At 37.3% G+C, this 26,022-nt stretch overlaps 2 protein-coding genes across 5 annotated transcripts in view; one reads left to right on the forward strand and one right to left on the reverse strand.

Moving 5' to 3' along the window:
- Window positions 1–26,022, forward strand: part of LOC136832162 (baculoviral IAP repeat-containing protein 7-like) — a 99,847-nt gene that overhangs the window by 23,976 nt on the left and 49,849 nt on the right. The window lies entirely within an intron of this gene.
- LOC136832161 (uncharacterized) lies at window positions 2,435–25,716 on the reverse strand. 4 transcript variants are annotated; one of them, XM_067092886.1, is made up of 4 exons: window positions 25,614–25,716; window positions 7,409–8,269; window positions 4,918–5,076; window positions 2,435–4,563 (listed from the first exon to the last, which is right to left on the reverse strand). In XM_067092886.1, the coding sequence occupies exons 2-4, from the start codon at window positions 8,261–8,263 to the stop codon at window positions 4,048–4,050; spliced, it is 1,530 nt and encodes a 509-aa protein (XP_066948987.1). In that variant the 5' UTR covers window positions 8,264–8,269; window positions 25,614–25,716; the 3' UTR covers window positions 2,435–4,047. The 4 variants fall into 4 exon arrangements, with proteins under 4 accessions (XP_066948987.1, XP_066948986.1, XP_066948984.1 ...); XM_067092885.1 differs by having other exon boundaries at window positions 25,327–25,666; XM_067092883.1 differs by lacking the exon at window positions 25,614–25,716 and adding an exon at window positions 23,845–24,120.

Raw genomic sequence — 26,022 nt, forward strand, 5'->3', positions numbered from 1 at the left:
GACATTACGTTTTCTGCAGTAATAGACATTTCTGTGATAGCTTTCCGGTTGATTTGTTTATCTATTATGGAGTCACACAGACTATGGCATTCAACAGCCTTGGTATTAAAAAAAACAACTTGATACTGATACATTTTCTATTAAATTTTGTCTTTAGAATTTGATGAGGCTCGTAAGCGGTCTGTGCTGTTTGGAACTCTGAATTTAACTTCTGTAAATCAGGCGCCCATGGAAAGCATCATAACCTTGGAGAAATATGGTCTGATGGTTTTCGTACAAACCAGGCAGCCATCATAAATGAGAGACTATCTGTGTCCTTAAATATTAAGCCATAATTACCCCTTCATGTTGAATTCACCTTATCTTGGGAATAACTTACAAATGGAACTTTATATGAAGCGTGCGTCAGCCCGGGGACAGGATATAGAGGTGATATAGAGGTATACAAAGGATTTGTCCATTGACAGCTTAGTGAACAAGTTGACAATCTACCACTATATTATAATCAAATGACCTAAGTTCTAATCCTGGCCAGGAGAAGATTTATTGTTTTTATCATAATTTCCTTTGCGTTAGGATTACTCCCAAGAAAAGGTAAATCCGAGACTGAAAGGTATTTTTCTGAAATAGTGAAAAACTATAATTTATATACATACGTACATACATACACACACACACACACACACACACACACATATATATATATATATATATATATATATATATATATATATATATATATATATATATATATATATATATATATATATTACTAATAAAATGGCATTACTAATAAAATGCACCACGATTTCTTAACATCTGCGACCGGCTTATAGCACCGAAGGTGTTTCATCTCCTTCCTTGTGCTATTTTTTCTATGGCCATTTTCGTAACGAAAATATTATCAAATTCAGTTTAGGAACGGGGAATATCTTAATATTTTTTACATCCGATATCATGCTCTAGACAAGAATATTCTTTTCGAAGAGTGAAAAATTTTTAGAGCATTTTTAGTCTCAAAACATATCAGGTCAAGGGCCTTTGCAGCGGTATTTGACCTCCGAGGCCTCAGGTCAGGAGTATCTCCGAGGTTGAAATAGATACTTGGCATTTAGGAACGTAATTAATTTTAGCAGTAGTGGACTACAGAAATAATGGACAATAAGAACGTCAAATTATAACGAATTACTGTGAACTTTACTTATAGAATGAAATACGGAAAAAATGGTTGTATGGAAACAGTACGAAAGTATAAAATATAGAAATATCCTAAAGTTTATAAAATGAAATATGAAATAATAGTGAACCTGAAAATATAGGGAACTATATAAACATGTGACAAAAAATTTGCAGAAGCATGCACATATGCTGGAATTTAAAACCAGTACAGGAGTACAATCTTAAAGAATTAAAATAGTATCCATAAGTAAATTCTTACAATGAAATATGAATAAACTACGCCTCAAAAACAAGGGGAATAAACGAATCATGATATTTAGGCTACAATGACCAGCACTGGGGCATTTTCAGCCATTCAGCGCTTTAGTGAAAAGAGAGAGAGAGAGGTTGAACAGCAAGATAAAGACATTAAAAAATAAATAACATTAAGTACAAGGATCTAAAGGCGGAACTAGGAGAAAACCTCACAGTACACTAAGAAGTAATAGTTAGAGAGGTTGGAGAGCCAGATAAAAGAAAGGAAGATGGAATGGTTGTCAAAATTAAAAGGCTACAAAGCAGGTACAACTAGGGGCCAAAGTGATGCTACAAACAGACCCTTTAGTTTTGCCTACAGTGCACCGCGTGAGATGCACGGAAGGCACTAACACCCCACCATCGCTCCAAGCCAAATGAAGCTCAGAGTCTGTAATGGACAACGACGTTCATACTTTCATAAAAGAGTTCATGTTGAATTGGTGGCCTTCCGGTTTATTCAGTGAGAGTGTATTCTTGCTTATATTAATCATCACTACTATTTTTCAGCAATGGTACTATCTGCTAGTTTCAGACTTGTTCATTTTAGCCAGAATTCTTCTTCAAACATGGATTCATAATATATGTGAAGTCTGGAAAATATCAGGCATGCTATGGAAGCCATTCTTTAGTGCCTTCACTGCATAGAATAGTGAATATCCTTCTTATTCCATGTTGTGATTAAGGGGATTTGCATTAGGATGGTTGGTTCCTAGCTCAGCTAGTGTACATCTGACATTTACCCATAGCAAACTAGGCCTATTTGTGAAGTGGTTGTCTTCCTACACCACACGCTTAGATTGGTCATGATCCGTCCTACTAGGACAGAACACCTGCTTCGATAGGCAGTGTTCTTCCAGTTGTCCAACCCACCTACCTGCTCCCCAAGGATTCACAAACCAGACTTAGTCATTCAAACACGAAGAAAAAGTTCACAAGGATGTACACATTGAAACACACGTTTATAGTACAATACTATATTCTATTTATCAGTAGCAAAAGTTAGTAATACTGTCTCAACACGATGGCTACCTCTAAATCCTAGTATTCTTCTCAGCACAGTCAATGCCACCATATAAAAATGAGCAAAGCGTTCAAAACATGTATGCAAATGATACTTGGATGATGAGTGATTCTGAAAAGAGTAGTCAAAGTGAACTTTGCATTCGTACACATTTGCCATGTCTTTCAAGATTACAAAAACTGCCAACGTGTTCACTGGATCACAGGTTTCAGGACATGGAATGATGTTTTGAGAAACAACTAAATAACACTCAGACTGCATACCTAGCTTTTCATTTATTCTAGCATCACTCTGCACTGATTTATGCTAAAGACAAGTTTAGTTACATTGGATACATACCATGTTAAGTGGAAACGCAAAATGAACAGGCATTATATAGATAGTACATCTGCATCACAATCATGAATACACTAGCTAAAGGCACAATTACATTACTAAGTGTGACACTGCGTGACAAAAATCTAGTCAGTGCTATACTGATATGCTCGTCTTGAAGCACCTCAAAATACTGATGACTTAAATATGAAATATATTGCTAAGGAATGATTTAACTACGAAGACTATTTCAGAGGAAAACTGAATAAAATCAGTGTAAATCCAAAGTATCCTGAGGAAACCTTACGAAAAATTATTAAAAAACTTTTTGAGCAGCACATGTTGCTAATTTGCAGACGATATTGGGATAGCATCTTGCAGAGCACAATTAATGACCAAGATTATATAAAAAGAACAAGAGTGACAGGTGTTGAAAGACCATCTACAATCTCTCTGGCAGTGAAATGCAAGTAATTGAGCACCAAACAGTTGAAATGTCCAACAAAAATGCTAATTATAGAATCTGGCGAAAGGGAATAAAAGTTGTGGATTGTGCATCTGAGGGATTTGTGGTATGATGCTGAAAATACCAGTTTAAAGCTTTAAAGGTCGCTAATGAGCAGCAGAGGCAAGGGAGAAATAAATGCACTTCCCTACAATGACCTTTACTTACACAGTATGAACCACACCCAAGCCCCTCTCCACCCATGCAAGGCCTAAGAGAGCATAAAGCAGTGGCTACTGTAGTTAAGTAGTTAAGACTGGCTACAAGTAGAATGTAAAATGCTTTTGTCTGAAAAGCATAGAATCATAGCATCTGACAACTGTCTGGTTGCTAAAATACTATCACACGTATTACTTCAGCTTCACACAAGATTAGAGGTTATGTACTGCTAAGTTAACAGCACTTGAACAGTAATGAATAGGAGCATTTACAGGGATGTCTTTATGTACCAGTACTAACTACTTAGTACCCCATATAAGCAAACAATACTGAGATATCACATGCTTGAGCCTTTTGGGAGAAAACGAACAAGATATGCTCGCATTTTTTAGCACGGTTCGGAACTTGTCTATTCTTGTAGTAAACCCAGCGATAACCTCCTCATTCATGTTTGCCACAGAATGGACTACTTGGAGGTCCTCCATATGTAGTGGAGGCTTAAAATGGAATGAACCCATTGGGTAGAATCGCTCAACAGGTAAGATTCACCTCTTACTCTCCCGACCACACTTCATATGGGAATGACAAGGCCACAGTTTTCAATGGCAACATCAGAGATAGGCTTGTGCCTGGACACTGACTTCAAGGTTCCAATGCCATTGGTTACAACCCCAAAGCCTGTGTCAGTTTTGCTGAATGGATAGGCTGTCAAGATGATGCCAAAGACTCCTAACCTCTCTGGTTGCCTTGTGTGAGCGCCAACAAGGAGCCCTTCCACTGCTTCCTGTAGATATGGTCCACCCACCTCAATATCCTCCAAGATGGCAGCTCCACCTGTCCCATCGTCATTTTCATAATCCCCTCCTCGAACGATCTCTCCCGGTTCCCCAACCCTGAAAGAGTCAAAGAAGTGTGTCCCCCTGTAAGAAGGTCCCTTCTCACCAGAGCATAAATAAAGGAACTGCTTCGCACGAGGTGTATTGCCATACATCCTCATGTAGACTCTGCCGTGGGTTTCCCCACCCCATCCAAGATCCATGAAAGTTGAGGCATCATCTTCAGGAACCATTTCTCTGATGCTGTTGTACTGTAGAGGAAAATGGCTCATTACACACTCAGTGTTATAGAAAATTGCTCTTATATGCAAATTGCTAAGAAAAATTATTAAGTCCGTATTAAAATTTTATATTTTTTGTCATACAATATACGTTAAAGAGATTTATTCCTTGCACAGTAAGTTTTGACGAAAATATTTAGTATGCACGCAGTTTTGATAAAAATGACTCAACAGACACTAAACGTTGAAGAAATTGATGAGGAAAATTACCCATACACTGAAAGTACAACTGATGTAAGTCACAAGATCATCAAAATAGAATAATACAGTAGACTAGCAAAAACGTGGAAACTGGATGACATCAAACCAAATCTTGCTTCTTACCGAGAATATTACAGCAGAGGGCGGAGGAGGTTGTGTGTCCAACGCGTGAAGGTGCAAGAGGCAGTCGTGCACGCTAACCCTTGCCCATTTGGTCTCACTCCCGCTGTCGTCCACGACGTACATCATCTTTGCCATCTGCAGGGCGCCCTTCAAGTTCACCTGGGAAAATGAAGGAAAGCTGAATGTTACTGTTCACTTAAAAGGACATCTTAACCGGTTTCTTAAGCAAAGAAAAATAAGAAACACAGTGTTATTTCTTATGTGAGGAATGTCCTTATGTCGACACAGATTATGAAAAAAAAAAAAAAAATGGAAATGTCATCGTTCGTGTAAAAGGCGTCCTTAATAATTTGCAAAAGTTTGGCAAGCGTGATAAGATATACGATTTTCCTTTTACTTGCGAAATGGGCAATCGCGCTTACATTCCATGAAATAAATGAGTAATAAAGCAATTTATATAAAAGGAAAGAAAAACCTAGGTTGTCATATCAAGACTACATGTCCATTAAGGTAAACTAGGCTAAGTAAATGCTAACTATGAGTTACAAGCAGGACAAACAGAACTGGCGAGCAGTCGACTCCTGAAACGGTTGAAAATATGAAGGTACATATCCTATTACCTATAAAAGAGGGACATTCAAGTCTATTATCACTATTGCCGCTATTGTGCAAACATTCACGTGAACCAACCCTAAAAGAGTTCGGGTCCTTTCGGCCGTAAGCACGTTTACGTGCAAAATGAGCGCCGCCTTTAGTACCAGCCCCTTGGGGATGTAGGTAAAACATAATAATGACGGTAAATACCATAAACATGACGGTAAGTGCCATAAACATAACGTCTCAAGTTGTTTTGGATGCTACGACCTATGACTTACGGCCGAAAAGCCCAGGACCGCCCTAAAAGATTAGACAAATACATTCACTAAGGACATTTTTAAAAGTCGTAATACAATACTACCATCCATGAAACTCTTTCTATCTAACAACAAAGGGAAAAAAAACATTCACTCTTTCTTTCTGTTTGGCGAATACCCTTCTTCTTCAGTTGATATTTCCACATGGCACGCTGGGAATACGCTAGTAACTCTTGTGACAATGCAATGATGCTCAGTGTTATGGTAATGCAGTTAAAGCTACTACAGTTGTTTTTTTTTTTAATGACGGTTAGATATCCGTATTCGATATCATTACACTAATCGTGGCTGGCTGCTCATGCCGATCGGCACCTATCGTATGTGAAAATGATATCGGCAGCAGATAAGTGCGTCAGCGTCAGCTCCAAAGAAACTTTTATACTGATACTTTAGTCTAGAACGACAAGAGCCATTGCCTTGGTGTTTCCAACTATTTGTTTACAGTGTGGATTTAAGTTAGTTGATTCTTCTTCATGTGTTTTTTTTATCTGCTATTCCTTTCGATCTTTACATTTTTTCACATATGGTTGATTATAAGGGTTAAGTGCCTTTCTGGCTTGTTCCTATATTTGCGCATTCTGGATGATATATAAGAATAATAATCTGTCAAAAAAATCAACCGATTTATACGTCGGAAATCAGCACTTAAATATATAAGGTTGCCATTTCACCAATATTCATTAAATGTAAAACTTTATTTTATAACACTGCTGGAAACAATTGGTAATCAAGCCTGTATTAATCACAAAAGCAATATCCATGGCTTATCTGAAGTATGCTCAAACGCTAAAATCGATAAAAGGGTGAAAGTTAACTTTAATTGGATATAGGGAATGAAAACAATTTTAAAATCTTATTCTCCAGCAATGAAATTATTAAAGTAAGCCTTTTCAATTAAAAAAAATCATCCAAGGCTTCCCTGTTTAGATCTCTTATTTCATAATAGCATGTTAGAGTAAAGAAATGTTTTTATATTTTTCAAAGTCAAGAATGACTCACCTATTCATTGAGTTATATGCCTGTATTATCAAATAAAATGGTACATCATCTGACTTCTTATTGAAAAAAATGATAGAATAATTTTGAAAATTTTCTGTATGTCACTGATAGCATTTAGGGTAGGGCAAGATTAGCCTCGTCTTCTTGCTTACTTTACCTATAGGAAGATTAAACATATAAAGGTTTATGCACACTTGCACCAAATTGTATAATTACCATCAGAATGTATCTATTTTTGTTCCATAAAAAATGAAATGTCTCCGCTCGCTAATTTAACTCTCTTGGAACAGCTTTGTGAAGTATAACCAAAATATGAATGAAAGTGTATAATCCTACAAGCACTCTCTCTCTCTCTCTCTCTCTCTCTCTCTCTCTCTCTCTCTCTCTCTCTCTCTCTCCCAGGGTAATGTACAAGTCATGGTCATACCATAATTGCTTAGAAAATGAGGTTCTATCTCCTCTTTGATGCCACACACATGTATTGGCCATATTCAGAGTACTAAAGTAATCCCTCTCTCTTTCTCTGACTCTCAAGCCCCGACAGCTATTAGACTTCCACAAAGACCAGAGCCATTTACCTGTTCTCTGAACTTGGGAAAAGTGGCACTCGGCTGTGAGAATCTCTCCGCTTCTTGAGCGACGTGGGCTTGAACCGTGGCGACGCAGTCACGGGCGGCCAGCTTGGCATTCGCCAGTTCCCTGACCGTCTGGGCGTCAACAATGCACTCCTCGCACTTTTTTAAGGAGTTGACCCACCCCTCAATCTCTGTGAGTTTGTCGGTGGCCTTCTTCTTGATGGAATCCAGGTCCTGCACCACGTCCAACTCGCCTTGCAGAACGGCGCGGATGCTGGCGACGGTGTTGTTGTGGACCCTTTTGTTGGCCTCCACCTGCGCTATGTGATCCCCGATGGTGTTCTTCAGACCCTGGATCGTGTGGAACATGGTGGAGATGTTTTCCATGTGGCTCTTCTTCATCTCCTCCAGTGCCTGGTTCAGGGGCAGGATCTCGCACTGCCCGTCCGGAGGCAAGATGTGATCCATGACGAGACAATCAGGGCACACCCACACGTTGCAGGTCATGCACCTGGACTTCATGCGGGAGCCGTGGGCAGCGCACTCGCCTGCGTCCAGCGGACCCGAGCGTGAACTGGAAGCCGAAGGCGAGTAGGATTGGGCCGTTGGATGCTGCGGGGATGCGGCGGTCCTGCTCGTCAGCGACCGGGCGAGTCTCAGGAGCGGATAGTTGACAGGGAGGGTGGTCGCCATGACCGCGTAGAAGGGTCGTCGGCATTCGGGGCATTTGCGGTTGTTGTTGATGAGCTGTTCGATGCAGGAGGTGCACACGGCGTGGCCGCAACCCAGGTTTCTCGGGATTCGGTTATCGTTGTACCGGTCTTGGCATACGGAGCACCCTAGGTCGGCTTCCTCCATTATGGCCTGCAAGAAAAATTCTGTTATTAATATTTCCTGAAATCATATTATTATTATTATTATTATTATTATTATTATTATTATTATTATTATTATTATTATTATTTACGTGTCGGTTGATTGGGACTCTTACTCCCCATGACACCTTACCCAACTTACCGGCTACCATAAGGCAAGAGCCAGTGTCAGCATAACGCTGGCTTAATCTGAACCAACCATTATTATAATTATTATCCATATATAATCCGAAAGAACATCCATATCGGTTGTAACCTTTTCCTTGTACATCATAGAGTGCATTTACATTATTCACGCTTGAAAGCGTACATTTTTGTTTGAACACAAAACATTACATAAAAGAATTATTACAAAAACTTGTTCTCATCATTATCTGTTGGTAAATTTTCATCTATAATTGGTATGCTTCTCTTAGGTCTGTTTTCATCATTGGTACATTTCCTCTTACAAATGGAACAAGACCCTCAGTTACATGGAGTCTCACTCAGCTAGTTAATGGCCATTTCAGTTTGTTCCATATGAATGAAAGCACATTTTAAAGATAATAAGCAATCCTGAGTTCTAAGAATGAGTTACACACAAAGCAAGAAAAGAGCATACTCGGATTTTCATATCACCAAAATGTTACCGTATACAGTATATCTTGTGCAGTGAAATATGCGGGCAGAAAATAAGATTTGAAACATTATAAATCTTATGATATTTCAAAAGCAGGTTAAAAGACATTACCAAAATTGCAATGATTTTACGAGATATGGCAAACGCTTGTAGGTCATGTAACCAAGAAGCAAAATTTTACGAAAATCTTAAAATGAATATTTTGACAAAATTGAGAAGAAAACTCGTTAGCATCCCACACACGCACTAACCAGCAAGCAAACATATATAATAATAATAATAATAATAATAATAATAATAATAATAATAATAATAATAATAATAATAATAATAATAATAATAATATATATATATATATATATATATATATATATATATATATATATATATATATATATATATATATATATATACTGTATATGATTGAGTGAGTGAGTTCGAACAAACACAATGTGTTACTTGCAAAATAATCAACTTTCACTGAAACTTTAAAAAAAAAAAAACTGAAAGTGGAACAGTCAGACAGGTTCACAGATTAAATTCAAAATAAAATCACGGTAGGAAAGGAAATTAACTAATAAATAAAACAATGAAATGTGAGTCAAAGAGAAAAAAAAAACTGGGTGGGGCAATGCGATGTATTCAAACCGGATTCAAAACCTTTACTTTAGCGTTGTATAATCGCCAGGAAGTGAGGCCCCTTGTCACCGGTAGACTGGAGAAGAGGGTATCGCCCCCAGGTAATCCCCTGCAAGTATCCCCCCTACAGGTATCCCCTACAGCAGGTGTCCCTACAGGTAACCTACCTGCTGGCAATGAGATTGTCTTTCGTTGCGGCTTTACAGGAAAGATACAGAGCAATGGAGCATGTCTGAACTAAATGAAAGCTGACACGACTGTTTGGCTGATCTGGCGTCACTACTGCCAGCGTCAGCGATGCCCAGGTTATGTAATTGTTAGCAAAAAATGAAAAATATCAAGGTTTCTGTCCAACAGAAAAAAAAAAGGCGTTTGAACCGCTGAAGCAATATTAAAATCATTTCATCAAATCACTTTATGCAAAATCAAATATATAATATACTGTATATAAAAAGTTGAACATTCAAAGTAAAAGAATAAATGTTATTCGTAATAGGTTTTCAAATTAAACATGAATAGAGCAAAAAGGGAACAGAAGTATGATACTGCATGAAGGACAACACAGACCACGAAAACAGGAAATAAAACAAAACAAAAAAAATAGGAAAAAGAAAAACAAGATAGGGCAGCGCAGGAAACCATGACAAAACAGGCCGACGAATCCGAGCGAAAAAGAATGAATGAGACAGAAAAGAAGGAAAGTGCCAGAAACCGTAATATGGCGGGCATCAATCATAAACGAAATTGAACGAAAAATTATGCAAAAACGGATGAACCTTTGGAAAACGTACGGAAACGTGATAAATAGATAGCCCACTTTCAGCTAGAAGGGACTGAAAAGAAGTGAAACGGATAAAAAGGGAATATGAACAGAACGCAAAAGAAGATGGTAGAACCGACATGGTAACGAGCCAAAACAAACAAAACGACGAATATAAATGAAAATGGACGAAAAATTGTAAAATATAAGGAAGTGGTGGGCTGGTTATTATATAAAGGACGAACAGCAGAATTGACTTATTTATGTTAAAAGGATGTGACAACCCCCTCCTCTCTCTCTCTCTCTCTCTCTCTCTCTCTCTCTCTCTCTCTCTCTCTCTCTCTCTCTCTCTCTCTCTCTCTTCAATTTAAACGTTGTTGGGCCTGTTGTTGGTGCAAATTGCAGACTTTAAAATGTTGATGGTCTTGTAGTTGCTACATTCTGTGTGTTAATATTCTGTCACTCACTCCGATTCTGTATCTTTTTTTTTTTTTTACAAAACCTATTGCTTCTTAATAACAGAAAATTATATATATTTTAAAAATCCGACCTAAGAAAGATATATACGTATGTATGTATATATATATATATATATATATATATATATATATATATATATATATACGTGTGTGTATGTGTGTACACGCACATATATATGTGTGTGTGTGTAAATTTTGCACCTGGAAGAAATAATGAAGCGACTATGATTTCTTGAGCGAGGCTCGAATCTATGTTGATCAATAAAAAAACGTTCTGTATGCAGTACAGCTCTTTGTATTTATCTAGAGATAGTAACCATAAGTACGGAGTGTGTGAAGACCGGGATGAAAAGAGCCTTGATGAGTAATAGAGGAAGATGACCCAAGAATTACGAGACGCCTTAACATCCATGACAGCAAAGATCACAGCATGCAAGCCATGAGTGCATTTACAAACCACCATGTAAAGTTCATTATCATTATTATTAAATAATACAGATGGAAATAAAAGCTGATTAAGAGAAGACAATTATCAGACGTATTATCAACTAATTATTTCGAATACGTTTGTGATCTTTCCAAAAACCAAACGTAGACTAAACGTTTGGCTTTAACATTACGTTATTTGCATCTTTTCCTCTAGAGAAAGGAAATCCTTGGCTAGAGAAGACGATGACGCCAAAGAATTCTCGCACACGTAAACATACTCTCCTTTTTAGCGGACTGACAAACGAAGGACAGAGAAATCGAGAGCTCGTTGGTAAGGGGGGAGTTGGGGGGGGCGGGGGGTGCGATCGTGACGTTTGACACTTGTGTTCCGAATCTCCACGAACTCCCGCGTGAAACTAAATGGAAAGTGTTTGAAGTCTGAAAGCTGTTGATTCAAACTCGGTCAAAAAGAAGAATAAAAGCTTATCTTATATGTATAAAAAAAATATGGGTGCAAATTTGATAAGTTTTATATATATGGAAGGAGAAACTGCTTGTGAGACAAACACGATTAAGGCATTTTGACACCTCCCTCAGTTTCTTGAAGGTACACTGATCAAGGAAAAGAGGGACGGAAAGAGGCGTACGGAGTGAAGAATCGACATTTTAGCGAGGACAAGGGCATCTGAAAATGGCCATTGATGGGAGCAATGAAAAATTGGCATAATTGAAAACACTTTACGGAGAGATGACGACGGAGCATCAACATCAGTTTTATGCCCATAATATTAGACGAGAAGGGGAACTTGGTACGCATCATCAGGCTGCAAATAGAAGTGAAAAAGCAAAAAGAAGGAAAGTGACATTAATTCAGCCTAAAAAGGGAAGGTTGTTGGAACTAAATAAAGGGAAACCGAGTAAGAGAGTTGCAACTTTTGTGTACAATGTGAAAAAAAATAACCAAACGAAATCCTTGAGGGTTAGCCACAAACACCTAAAAACAATTTGCAAGAAGTGGGATATAAGGTTCCCTGCATCGTAAAACTAGGCATTCTTGCCACTTCAGGAGAAATTTTAAATATCTCAATAACAAGAAATAAATAAACAAATAAGAAAAGTAAAAGGGATCTTCTAGGTTCCCAGCTAGAGAAGTTCCCTCCTAAAGCTGGTTGCGTAATACAGTTATACAGTGGTCATCGTTCACACGAATAAGCTTTACACACTCATTACCCAAAATGTACACAGTTTGTACAATGCTTTCTTGGAAATAACATCAACAAAGTCCGCTTTCTGTAAGAGAGAGAGAGAGAGAGAGAGAGAGAGAGAGACAGACAGACAGACAGACAGACAGACAGACAGACAGACAGAGACAGAGACTTATGCAAGGTCTGCAAATAGTACAGGATGGCATTAAAAGAAAGCCTAGATGTAGGCATAGGCCTACAAGTCTATAGAACTAGTTTCGTTCGCTCAAGTAGCCAAAATCTTCAACGATCTTTTTATCTAACCATACACAAAAAACACATCAGTGACTCAGAGCGAGAGAGAGGGAGAGAGAAAGAGATTTACTGGCCCTCTCCCTCTTTTTCTCTGTATCGTCCACAGATGTGACTCACAGCATTACACTCGTTACACCCTAATCATCCTTAATCCCTCTAGGGTGATCCCCAAACCGTCTCTCTCCCTCCTTTTCTTGGTGCGATTTGCTGCCTTTTTGTTGCATCCGACTTTTCTTTCTTCTGACCCAAGAAATCGGTGAATGTTTTCTGGAGATGTAATCCGTGTTCGTCATTACTTTTCTCGGCGGTGAGACTACATACCCTGCACCTTTAACAATAAATATGTTTCACACACCATAAAACTTTCTTTTGTGGATATTAGAACAAACAAATCGAGTTCATTATGGAAAACAAATTTCGAGCAAAAAGGTCTCATAAACAACCCGAACTTAACGAGGGCATGAAAGAGAAACTACGGCACCCCCGCCAAATGTCACCAACATTAAGAAAAGCAGTCAATACAAAGAAGCTCGTTCAGATAAAGCTACATCCGTGTGACGCATTACGAGACGCGCAATCAAGGTAAATGAAAAAGAGAAGAAAGAAAGTCAGAACTCATTCTAACGATGACACTTTCTGCGGTGAAGGTACCCCTATCAATTCACCACTTGAGATAACTGATACCTTGCTCTCCACTGTGGTCAGATAAGAGACCTTCGTCGATTGTACTCACGACAGCTCAAAAGCTTATAGCTGCAGCTTTTGTCAGGGGAGCCTAATAATTCCAGGAATTGTTCAGTCTTATTAGCACAAAGCCTTCAACGACAAACTTGCAGTGGGATGAGTAAATAAAAATAAAAAATCGAAGCAGTTTGCTCGTTGCTGCGTCGCCGTCATGAATCATCCACAGACGCCAGACCTTTTCGCGGAATTCGATTTTTTGTTCTAACCACACTCAGGAAGAAATCGAACAAGATACGTTCGCACAAATAATCAAGGCCATTCGGTTTTTAATGTGAGTTTTGTTTAGGGCGTAAAGATCAATTCCTCCGGAGATAGACCTGTATTAGTGCATTGTCATTTGGACAGCAATTTAGTTACTACCTAAGAATAATAGGCATTAAATGAGCTTGATTGGACCAGCCCCTCCTACCATTCCTCTCTCTCTCTCTCTCTCTCTCTCTCTCTCTCCTTCACACGAAGTCATCCTAGTTAAAGACATGAAAACTTCAAGGAGATAATTGTTGCTCTAAGACTTTTAAAAGAAACGTAAAAATCATCGTGGAGGACCAGACAAGCAGCAGTTTAAACTCCGCTGATGTAGCGCCATATTTACAGTAGTATCTCGTACCGCTGGCTGTATTTTTTAAATATGATTTCTGATACCGCAGTTAACCCTTTTGCAACTGTAACAAAGTCTATTTGTGCCTTAAAAAAAGGGACGGACTTCGTCATTTCAAAGCTGCAATAGTATCACATATGGTGTTCTACTCAATTTCTCATTTTCCTCATGTACGTAAATATTCCTTTTTACGAATCAACAATGACAGTACCGCAAAACCTGCATTGATCTGTGTTCTAACCTACTTTTTCAAAATGAGTTGATTTTGGAACTGCGTAACAGAAAACAAAATTTATAGTTTATGCAACCAGAATGAAGACGGGGGCTGCCTTCGCACATCAATTTAATATTTTTTTGTTTGATACATCCAAGTTACGTTAAGAACACACACTCTCATTTGAAACACAGACACATAGTTAAACAGAAAAATTTCCTCAATATAAACACATTTCCTCCTTAAATACTTCTCATTTCGATTTAGCACTAATCATTGGTATTTGTTGGTTATTGATACATATTCAATCAACGTTACCTATGTCAATAACCTCCCATTCCACTGTGGGTGTAAACCACAAAAAATATTCATATATATTACTATAACCACCTTCCCTGCGAAATTTCTACAGCAAGCCAACCAAAATATTGATATCGACCTTCTGCTCAAGTACCCCAGCCAAGCCAAAGCCACAGGGATAATATTCCCTTGCAAACTACGCAGCTGTTTTAAAAAATGAACTCAGGAATCTTGCATATATTATGACGTCAGACAATCGGAAGCGATTTTGACAGAAAAACGTGTAATGAATTGACGTCAGTGCCAAGAAATTTACGTTTGAGGATTCTTCGATATTGTTAACCTTGATTTCTTTCGTATTCGTCATGATAAAACTCAAGGCTTTTAACCCACCAGTTATCTTTTATTATTATTATTATTATTATTATTATTATTATTATTATTATTATTATTATTAGTGTAAAAATAATTTTGTAGTTCCATCGTACTAATAATGAGTAGGCTACATTCTCTGCATTGCTTTTTAAGTTAGCTCCCCATGAAAGTAAAAAAAAAAATACATTTTGGTAAAAATTCACGTTCTGTTCTGGTCCCATAATGTTAATTAAAACAATTACCGGTATAATAAAATAAACTAATTTCAAATATATACAAACAGTGAACAATACCTTCGAAAATTTAGGCAGCATGCTTTCCTACGGAATGGTTGATATAAATGGCAGTCAACTATATGCCACTATCATGGTGCAAAAGAAATAATAAACCAGTAACTGGTTACTTTACTTTTGGCGAAAAATCTTTACTGCAAAGTATAGCCACTTTCCTTTTGGCTAACTTATTGCCACAAATTAAATCAGTCCTGTTGTAAATTTACAGCAAAATTAATTTTCTGGCATAAAAACTAACAAGCCGCCGATCTACGTACTGTAACGAGAAGAACGTTCTTGACAGAGAATGTCTTTCAAAGTTTTCCTTTAGTTCTGATCCGGAATGGCGGGCAAAAATAGCATTAAGATACATTCATTTGAAAGAAAATTTATCGTAGTTTTGCTTGGGCAGACCGTACTTTATTTTTATAGAATATTTTTACAGAATACTCTAGAAATTAATATATCCAACTAACTTAAAAATACCAGTTACATCTTTCGTTTTTGACATTTAATTTTTTTTATTAGCACCTATTTGGCTTTAAAATGCCATTCAGATATTATCCTAGTATGAAAACTAACTTGACCCAGGTCGTTCAAACAAGGCACAATCGCAGTGAGTGAAAAAGGGAAAATATACAGCAGGTTTACAACCGGAAACTTTGTCGAGGGTTTTGTCGACGCTTGGCCCCTCCAGTGATGATAGTGAGGAAATGCCAGCAAAAGCTAATAATGACGCACCCACAAACACAGACGTAAAATTACACCAAATCAGAGGAAAGACAAGACATAAACAAACTATGAAAGAATCCAGATTACAAAGGGAGAAAATGGGAATAAATAAAAAAGAATAAGAGAGAGAGAGAAAAAGTTAAGTATACCTTAGTTTTACCATACCACTGAGCTGATTAACAGCTCTCCTAGGGTTGGCCCGAAGGATTAGACTTATTTAACGTGGCTAAGAACCAATTGGTTACTTAGAGAGAGAGAGAGAGAGAGAGAGAGAGAGAGAGAGAGAGAGAGACAGACAGACAGACAGACAGACAGACAGACAGACAGAGAGAGAGAGAGAGAGAAATAAAAGTAGACCAAAGTAACAGGAAAGGGATGAAATTAACAAACGAAAACGTACTCAGAATTATTATCAGAAGCAATAAGAAGGAAACGGAAACGATCAGCGTAATAAAGAAAGAAAAAAAAACGTCTCTGTATACAGGAAGTTGTGACGTGAAAATAAACTAACTGGTACCCTCGCGTGTCACAGGAAATGCCATCCCAAGAACAGGAAGAATTATAAATCGTAGCGAATTAGACGGTGACAGAGATCAAATTCACTGCAAGGATTACGGTGTGTATGCATATATTATAATAATAATAATAATAATAATAATAATAATAATAATAATAATAATAATAACAGTACTACAGGAAAATTGTCATATTTATTATAGTTGCAGCAGTAGAACTAACACAGTAACAATAATAATTATAATATAATAATAATAATAATAATAATAATAATAATTATTATTATTATTATTATTATTATTATTATTATTATTATTATTATTATTATTATTATTATTATAGTTTTCAAGTAACATTAAAAATTACCTTAATAATAATATTGAATATTATTAAATATTATTATTATTTAATAATATTCGAAGGAAAATCGTAAAGCCGGAATTAAACTGTCAAAACATAAAGGAAAATGTGTAAGTTCCGCTAAAATCATCTATTCCATGACCTACATAAATTCTAACCGTTATAGGCCAGAATGGAGAGAGAGAGAGAGAGAGAGAGAGAGAGAGAGAGAGAGAGAGAGAGAGAGAGAGAGAGAGAGAGAGAGGTTGTATCAGAATCAAAGATAAGAACTGATCACATTCACCAGACACGAACATGAATAAACTTTGTACTCTCTCTCTCTCTCTCTCTCTCTCTTCTCTCTCTCTCTTTTATGGAGAGAGAGAGAGAGAGAGAGAGAGAGAGAGAGAGAGAGAGAGAGAAAGAACAACTATCTTCTAGAAAACTCTCTTCGGCTGTTTCTGCATCATTTCCTCCTGTTCGCCATTCGGACAAACAATATGATCGCAATGGCACGAACGCTGAAACAGAGGTTAGTGGTGGCGGCAGGTAATTTGAGACGCCCGTGCGCGCGCGCGCGGGTGTGTGTTTTGCATGCGGGAGAGGGATCGTGTCAAAATAGTCTATTCTTCTTCCCCTTCTTCTTTGTCAGTCAGCCGGGATATGAGTTTTATTCAGAGTGATATTGTAGGTCTTGCTGTAGGTACCCTGGGTGCACGGATGCCAAAAGCAGTAATGTTAAGGCTCACGTCAGTAAGCAGTAATGTTTCCCAAATATTTTATGAAAGTTGCATATACATACATACATACATGCATATATGTATATATTGTATATATATATATATATATATATATATATATATATATATATATATATATATATATATATATATATGTAAATAATGTATATATATACATTATATATATATACAGTATATATATATATATATATATATATATATATATATATATATATTTGCATATATATACATACATATACATACATACATACATACATACATACATTCATATCTATACATTTTTTTCTCTCTCTTTGAAAAAGTGGCATTAGACGCCGTTGACTTTCCAATTCTCGGGATGGTATTTGCGGATGACGTTGCAGACCCATACATGTCTGCATCCTCGGCTTTGACCAGCCACACTCAAGTCAAACAAGACTTTATGGGGTTTCCAGAAAATAAGCCCATCCGCTCCGCCCTCGGCAGACATTCGAACCCGAGTTCCTCATATTATTGAGGCAGGCCTGCTATCGCTCAATCTCTACGCTTTCGATTTGATTTTTCGGCGAATCGTTACCACTTTATACCTTTAAGAAAGAATAAATGTCTACTTGAAAGAAAGAGAAAAACAGCTGAAGGGAGACAGTTCAACTAACCAGCAGTAGTCACTTCCGGGTAGCAAGACGTCGGTTAATTCGGTAAACTAAACTCATAATAGCATATCAAAAATTCCTCACATCGCCGAGAGCACAGGGTCAAACAGCCTCCAACTGTTATCTAGCCCAGACCAGATGGAAGCTTCTAGAAGGGTGTAGAATTGTAAAGTCTGGGAAAACGGAGGAAGCTAGTGATTACCATATAAGATTTTGAAATAACAATAAAGATGAGACACAGTGGTTTACATGATCACGGACTTGAGGAATTTCCGCTCTTCTGTAACAAAGAAAATTAACAAATCTTTCATATAGCAGCATATGAGCAACTTTATAATGAGAAAATTTACAGAAACTTCAATAATAAAGTTTACCTTTTCAAGATAAAATACTGACCGTTGCACTTGAATACGAAGACCGGCGAATGTGATGCTTCATCCAAACTACACTTAAGGGTTAGGAATGAAAGAAGGACGGAAAAGGAGTGATGGTTCTCAGTCTTCTTTCACCAAGAAATTGCACTGAATTATCAGTCCATGAAGTCTTTCCCCCATTAATTAAACTTAACGGACAGCGTTTGCGATCTTTTTTATTCGTAGATGTCGTTATGATAGGCAACACATTGCTCTTATATAAACTAATAAAAAACACACAAATACAACACCAACCAAAAAAAAACACGAAAAATTAAATTTAGGGTCCCTAACTTTGTTAGAAACGAGAAAGAAACAGTCATCGAACCAAGCAATCCAAGGACTGCGGACTTTCAAAGAATAAATACGGGAAGGGGTGACATGGCAGGTGTCACAGGACCGCAACAAGCGGTTAGAGAGAGGGCTGTACCCCTCAGCTCAACAGATTAATTAGGGTTGATTCGATTTAAAATTGTGCTACAGCAAATATAATCCTTAAGAATTAAGCAGCTAACATCATCATCACTGAAGTCATACAACGGTGATAGTGGGAACAGCGCCTTTATGACGTGCCCCTTAAAACCCATGGTGATTTACTAACCCAAAATTGAGAAAATTTAATTTATCAGCAAGAACAATAAGAATAGATTCTGACAGTTTTTCTTAACCCCAGGCTGGAATCCATTAACCTAAAGGCCTGGGCTATGAAGATATACTAGCAAGCTAGTATGAATTGAGTGACGGTAAAAGCAATCTTCATTCATGACCACTAGAAAACGGCACCAACAGCAGTCCACCGGCCCTTGTCTCACAGTTGCCAAGATCAGCTAAGTACTGAGGCATTAAATTCTGTAACAGATGACTCCCGTTTTAACTGCCAAAAAAAGCACGACCGAGTCAAACTTCGCTTAAGTGAATGCCATCCTGAAAGCATCCGAAGACCACCCTTTGAACAGCCAAGTGTCAAAATGACTGTCGCATTCCAGTGTGGAACAAACAAGTTACCTGCTCAGGCTCCGAAGGTGACAGCGTTATGTCAGGCGTTTCGTCTATTAAGTGTGCGTAGAGGTAAAAATAGATACACACGCATGGATGTCAATGTAGCAAGTAAATCACAAACGAGACTTCCTTTGAAATCGAGTTAAAAATGTAAATCCCTAATAAAGAAGGGAAAAAATCCTATTGCATACAGTAAAACCTCACCAGTACTACCCTTAGATAAACCCGACTGCCGTGGCAGACCTTTGACAACCACCATGCGGCGTCCTATCAACTTAGAAAGGGGGATGAATAATCTTTTCCCATTTACACTACCTAATAAAACTTCTGTCACAAAGGGAGGGAGGGAAAGGGGGAGTAATCAGTAAGCCATTTCTCTCTCTCTCTCTCTTTCTCTCTCCATTTAGACAGACAGACGGATACAAATACATACATACACAAACAAACAAGCACACACTCACACGCACACATACACATGTACATATATATATATATATATATATATATATATATATATATATATATATATATATATATATATATATATATATATATATATAAATAAATATATATATATATATATATATATATATATATATATATATATATATATATATGTATATATATATTTATCAACTTTACCCCTTTCCTTTGAGGGGATGGTTAGTAAGGATCTTATCTTTAGCTTTACGGCTTTCAACAACTGCTTTGGGATGAGGTTACTAACCCCATATCCTACCCCAGACCGGTCGCAATCCACTACTGCCGACTACCCATTTCAGTGCCCTAGTTAATATTCACATTGGCACTCAACGCACTGCACCTGAATCGTTCATCCTCAGCGATGAGACAACCAGTGAGGCGAGTACCATGCCCTCTTTATTCCATCAGTGGTAAAGAATAGGATAAAAATAGAGTGAAGACGTCAATAAAGGCACCGAAAACTACAACAAAAATTTGCACAAGAGCGGAGGAAGATTCAAGAACATCCCAAACGTCACTGGCTTTTGTCAGAAGGTCAAGTATTAACTGCTCTGGTCCACTTCAGATTTATGAAGACCATCAGTGTGTTCATCAGAAGAGACGCCATATGTCAGGAGCGAATCACGTTTTTCATCTCTTTCTTCTCTTTCTGCAGCTGGGGTTTACTTCTGCATCGGTCTATGGCTGTTCGTTTGTTTGTCTATATTTGTTCGAATTCGTATTCCTAATCGCGTTACCATACGGGTCATCTCTTAATATATTTTCATCCTTTATATGGGCCTGTGATTTTTCCTTAATAATAATAATAATAATAATAATAATAATAATAATAATAATAATAATAATAATAATAATAATAATAATAATAATAATTAGTACAGAATCCTCATTAACGTAAAGATAGAATTTCGTATTTTCTACATTTAATCGGTTACACATCCTAATAATAATAATAATAATAATAATAATAATAATAATAATAATACCCAAGACATAATAATAATAATAATAATAATAATAATAATAATAATAATAATAATAATAATAATACCCAAGACATAAGCAAATTAGAAAGAATATTTTGCTATTGCTTCATAAAACTTATCATTCTCATATTTTACCATAACCACAGATACCCAAAAATGCACGATCCAGGTCTCGTTATAACATGAAGATTTATTTAGCATCTCAAATGAAGGGAAATGTACACGGAGAATCTGAACACACCAGTTGAAGGAGTTTCCCTAATTGTCTAATGCTTCATCATTTTAATTATTATTATCAATAAAATAATCTCCTACCAAACATATATCAGCTGACTCAAAACTAGAAATACCGTCTTCTTTTTAACCATTTGTAAACAAACAATGAACAATAAAAATACTTCAGAACCTTAACTTAGCAGAATCATATTTCCGATGCGCTACCGTTCTTGCAATAGACCTTAAAAATAAAATAAAATAAAACCACCCTTTTCTCACGATACGGGATGACCCAATTCCTGCATCAAAAACATGAAAAAAATGTTTGATTATAAACACCCGGCAGTGACTGAATTTTATTCACCGAAGTACCTGACAGGAATGCCGATATATCCTCCTTTCAGGCCCGAAATAAATAGACGACATCAAGCTCCGTGTCACTTGCATCAGTGGCAGACGGCTTGCGACATTATGCTGACTGTTATAAACCGCTTTAAGTCAACCTGCCTGTGCTGTGGCACGGGCACCTTTTCGAGGAAATCTTTCTCTTTCACATCTTTTCCTTCGTTTACTCATCTCTCTCTCTCTCTCTCTCTCTCTCTCTCTCTCTCTCTCTCTCTCTCTCTCTCTCATATGTGTGTGTGTGTGTACAGTCTTCTGGTTTCTAAGCAAGTTTTTAAAGTGCTGCGCCTATGCCCCTTTCCTCAACATCGTCAGGTACCAGTACCTATTCACAACTGGGTCGACTGGAAGGCGATGGGTCAGCCGCGAACTATGGACCTTATTAACTAATGTAAATGCCAATCAAAATGAACTGAACTCTCATCCAAGATTCTAGAAGCGTATTCCCGACTCCACCACAGAATAAAAGTTTGTTTCTCTTAGGATGATGTTAGATCCAATCCCTTCACCGCGGTTGGCTTAAATTAACAGAGGAACAACAGACTGAAAGAAGGCGCCTAAAGCTTTTCAGCTTGTTCGAGAATAGAACTCGTGAGGCGAGCATCTTAACCACTGAATTTCAAGACTATGAGAAACACACACACACTATATATATATATATATATATATATATATATATATATATATATATATATATATATATATATATATATATATATATATATAAAGTGTTCTGCTTTTATTGGCATTTCTTTCCACTGAAATCATACTGTAGCCTAGCCAATTATAGTCTCATAAAGCGCTGTTTTTGTACGAAAATAAAAAGTTTAATTTGCCTTATGAACCAAAACATAAGATTAAATCATAAGCGAAACCATCTCATAGATATGCAGTCTCTCTCTCTCTCTCTCTCTCTCTCTCTCTCTCTCTCTCTCTCTCTCTCTCTCTCTCTCTCCAACAAACACACGAACAGCACGGACTAGATTAGACTGCAAGGCACACCTGCAGCGGTAATTGCATTTTCTTTGCCCTTCGTGTCTTTACTTAGCATCTGCTCTTGGGTCTAACTTCTTACGTTTTTATGCACTTCGATTTCTTGGCGTTTACAGCTGATTTGAACTTTAAATTACGATGCATATGCAATTTTCTCTCCGATTATATCAGTCATGACTAGATTTTATTGCTTTTAGCAATAACAGCATTAGAAATAGGCAGCATTCACACGAAGCAGTCTAATAGACCATAATTTGGTGTCCAGGTTACTACATAACATTCCCAAATGGAAAATGTGGAATTTGTGTAAGATAACGAAGAAAACCAAGAATAAATAAATGCATCAAATAAAAAGAAACAATTATATCTATCGTATTAGACAACATTTCTTAAGAGGACTGAAAAGCGGACAACTAAAGATGGGAAGTTTCCTAGTCAATAAACTGAAATAATCACAAAGATTAGATAATTACTTTGGGTTCTTATAATCCAGAAAATCGCTCTCCACAAAAATCGCATAAAATATAAAAAATTTACCCTTGTACCATTTTCCTTTGATGATACATACCAGGAATGAACTAAAATATCACCACGATTTCAGATGCTTGTCGACCTTATCTCGTGATGAAAAATGAGACACACACAGAACAGAAAAACGTGCTGAGACTAGCCTAGGGGTTCTCATATAACTCAGAACCAGGGTCTCAAGAATGAAGAAGCATGCCACTGTCATATAGTTCCTTCTCCTGTAGCCATTTGGGTGTATACGGGGTCATTAACCGAACACAAACAAAAAAACTCAAAATGACTTATTAGAATGCACATCTATTATCGCTTCAGGGTAATTTTCCTATTTATTTTCAGCAAATGAGGGACGACGTGCATTGCTGTCATGCGGCTGCCAGACGTACGAATGTCCCCCGGAGACCATAACTTGTACGAGAAAACTTTTGACAACTTAAGAAAACAACAAAACACACACTAATTCATGAGTTTATTGTATGATACCGTCCTCTTTAATAACCTTCCTGTCAACTGGCAGCTACATTGCACAAAGAATCGAGGAAAACTTGACAGGAGAGACGAAAATAAAACGTGCCTCGGCAAACAAAAGACAATATGAAGAAAAGATGAAACTTGACGAGGTGGAAGATGCTGCCTTACCTGTACCGCTTAGCATGGATTGGTGGCAGAAGTAATTCCTCAAAGACAAATCACGTATGTGAGCACTCCTTCGGTATATTGATGTTATGTTTGACACTGTAGGTGACTAGCCAACGATGTGGTGTATGTTGGCTACGGACTACGGTGCCCAACCGACCGACCCCTCGCACCCTTGACACACTAGACAACTACACTTACTACTTATCTCTCTCACTCTTTTACCTCTCTCACTCGCTCTCCCTCTCTTCTCTGCTCCACCTCTTCCTCCTTTGTGTCTCTCCGCTCCTCCTCTAACTCTATTGTGTCTTTCCTTTGTATGCAAATACTTTTGTCAATTAATTACTTTCAAGGGCATTTGATGAAATAATTTTTTAACGAGAATTCCATCCTTTCTTCTTTATGGAGGTAAATTGGTTAATACCTTAATTGCTAATTTCTAGCAATTATCATCCACAGAAGTATAAAGCACTGTGGTGTTCAATTACCTGAAACCATTACAAAAGGAAAATAATTTCCGAAAATAGAGGAAATAACCAGAAATCTTTATAAGACTAGCGTTAGCAAACTTTGGCAGCAGATATTATAAACAATAGTGTACACAACTGAAAATAGGACAGATAAAAGAACAAAAAAATTTAATAACAAAGATATTACTTTCAAGGCTAGAAGTGTTCAAAACAAACAATTAAGCTGACGTTTACCTCTAAAGCATTAGCCCGACCAGATGCAGCTCTGTATACCAGAGCACTCCAGATATGTAAATCAACATATTTAGAGAAATAACAATCATTCCTTTAGTAAGCAGGGTGGTTTTTTTTTTTCACGGAAAGGTATCAAAATGTACACGGTCTATCAGTGCTACATAAATGTCAACAGTAAAGCTAAAGATATTCATTGACCTCGTCTCTACCAATTAAAAATGGAAAATGGTGATGGAATGGTATAGAAAATAATTTACACAATGTTTTCACGCTAACAAACGAAGCCAGAAGGAAAATATGAAATAAATATGAGATTCACTTGACTCCACTGCTTAGTTTGTGTGGTTTTTCCACAGTACCAGACATTCGTTCGACAAATTATTTATAATCTGCACTTTTCACTTTCTAAGCCCACTATTTTTCGCAACCTTCACGTGATGAATGCAACACGGTAAGCTACGGATTCCATCCCTCTGTTCAAATTGTGGTTGCAGTCTTCAATTTTATTCCCGCTATGCCAAACAGTGAACATGTCACAATGTCAGCAAAAGTAACTGCAAGTGCATTTTAATTTCTGGTATTAGTATCAGTATTATTTCGAAATAAACACTTATTATGAACACCTGTTGAAATGCTCTGTAGACCTGTGAAAGTCAAGACTTTGTGTGCATAGATGTTGCACTAGGCTCTGTCCACCAACGAACATACAGTAAGGCTAGGCTCTGATTCAGAAATACGTAGTCCCTAAATCCAAAAACTGAGAAAAATCCATCAAACTAACCTGCCTTTTCAACCACTTGACGTGTAGTAAACCTAAGAATGAACTAGATTCTTTGGTAGAACATCTATAGGTTCTACTGTACACGAATTGCCTCAGCGTGCACACCGTTAAATTCTAAAATTTATTGAAGTTATGCATCATACTCCCTTTCCGTGCTCATTTGATCGTAATATATTTATCAAGTTCATCAGTTACACTGAAGTATATTACACACCAGTCAGCAAATGATAGCAAAAAACAATATATAAATGCCTTGGTTTTTTAATAACATAACGACAAAGTCTAACCAGCGTAAGATGTATATACAACACCCCGAGGTGCACACTACCAACTGAAGACTGGGAAACACTGCTCTATAGGGTCACGAGACCACGCTGTGATCCCAGAAATATCTCGCCTACTGTTAGGTTGTTTTTGTTTACTTGTGGTGAGAATCAAACACTCATTTTCACGAAGCGTCGTTGGTATAATGGCTTTACTATTTCCGACGTTTAGTGCTGTACTACTTAAACGGGTAGTGCGTTGACCCGTGTCGCACGCTTTGGTTGCTATCGACTTGTGACGGTGGTAAAATGCAATGTTAAAACAACCAGTCAGTTTTGATGGAGGGCTGAAAAGATTTACATTGGTATGCAAAGTAGCACCCATGGCCTAAGCAGTCATACTTTTAGACAGGTCATGATGGTGTTATTTACT

This window comes from Macrobrachium rosenbergii, chromosome 49, assembly GCF_040412425.1.
Source record: "Macrobrachium rosenbergii isolate ZJJX-2024 chromosome 49, ASM4041242v1, whole genome shotgun sequence".
Lineage (NCBI taxonomy): Eukaryota > Metazoa > Arthropoda > Malacostraca > Decapoda > Palaemonidae > Macrobrachium > Macrobrachium rosenbergii.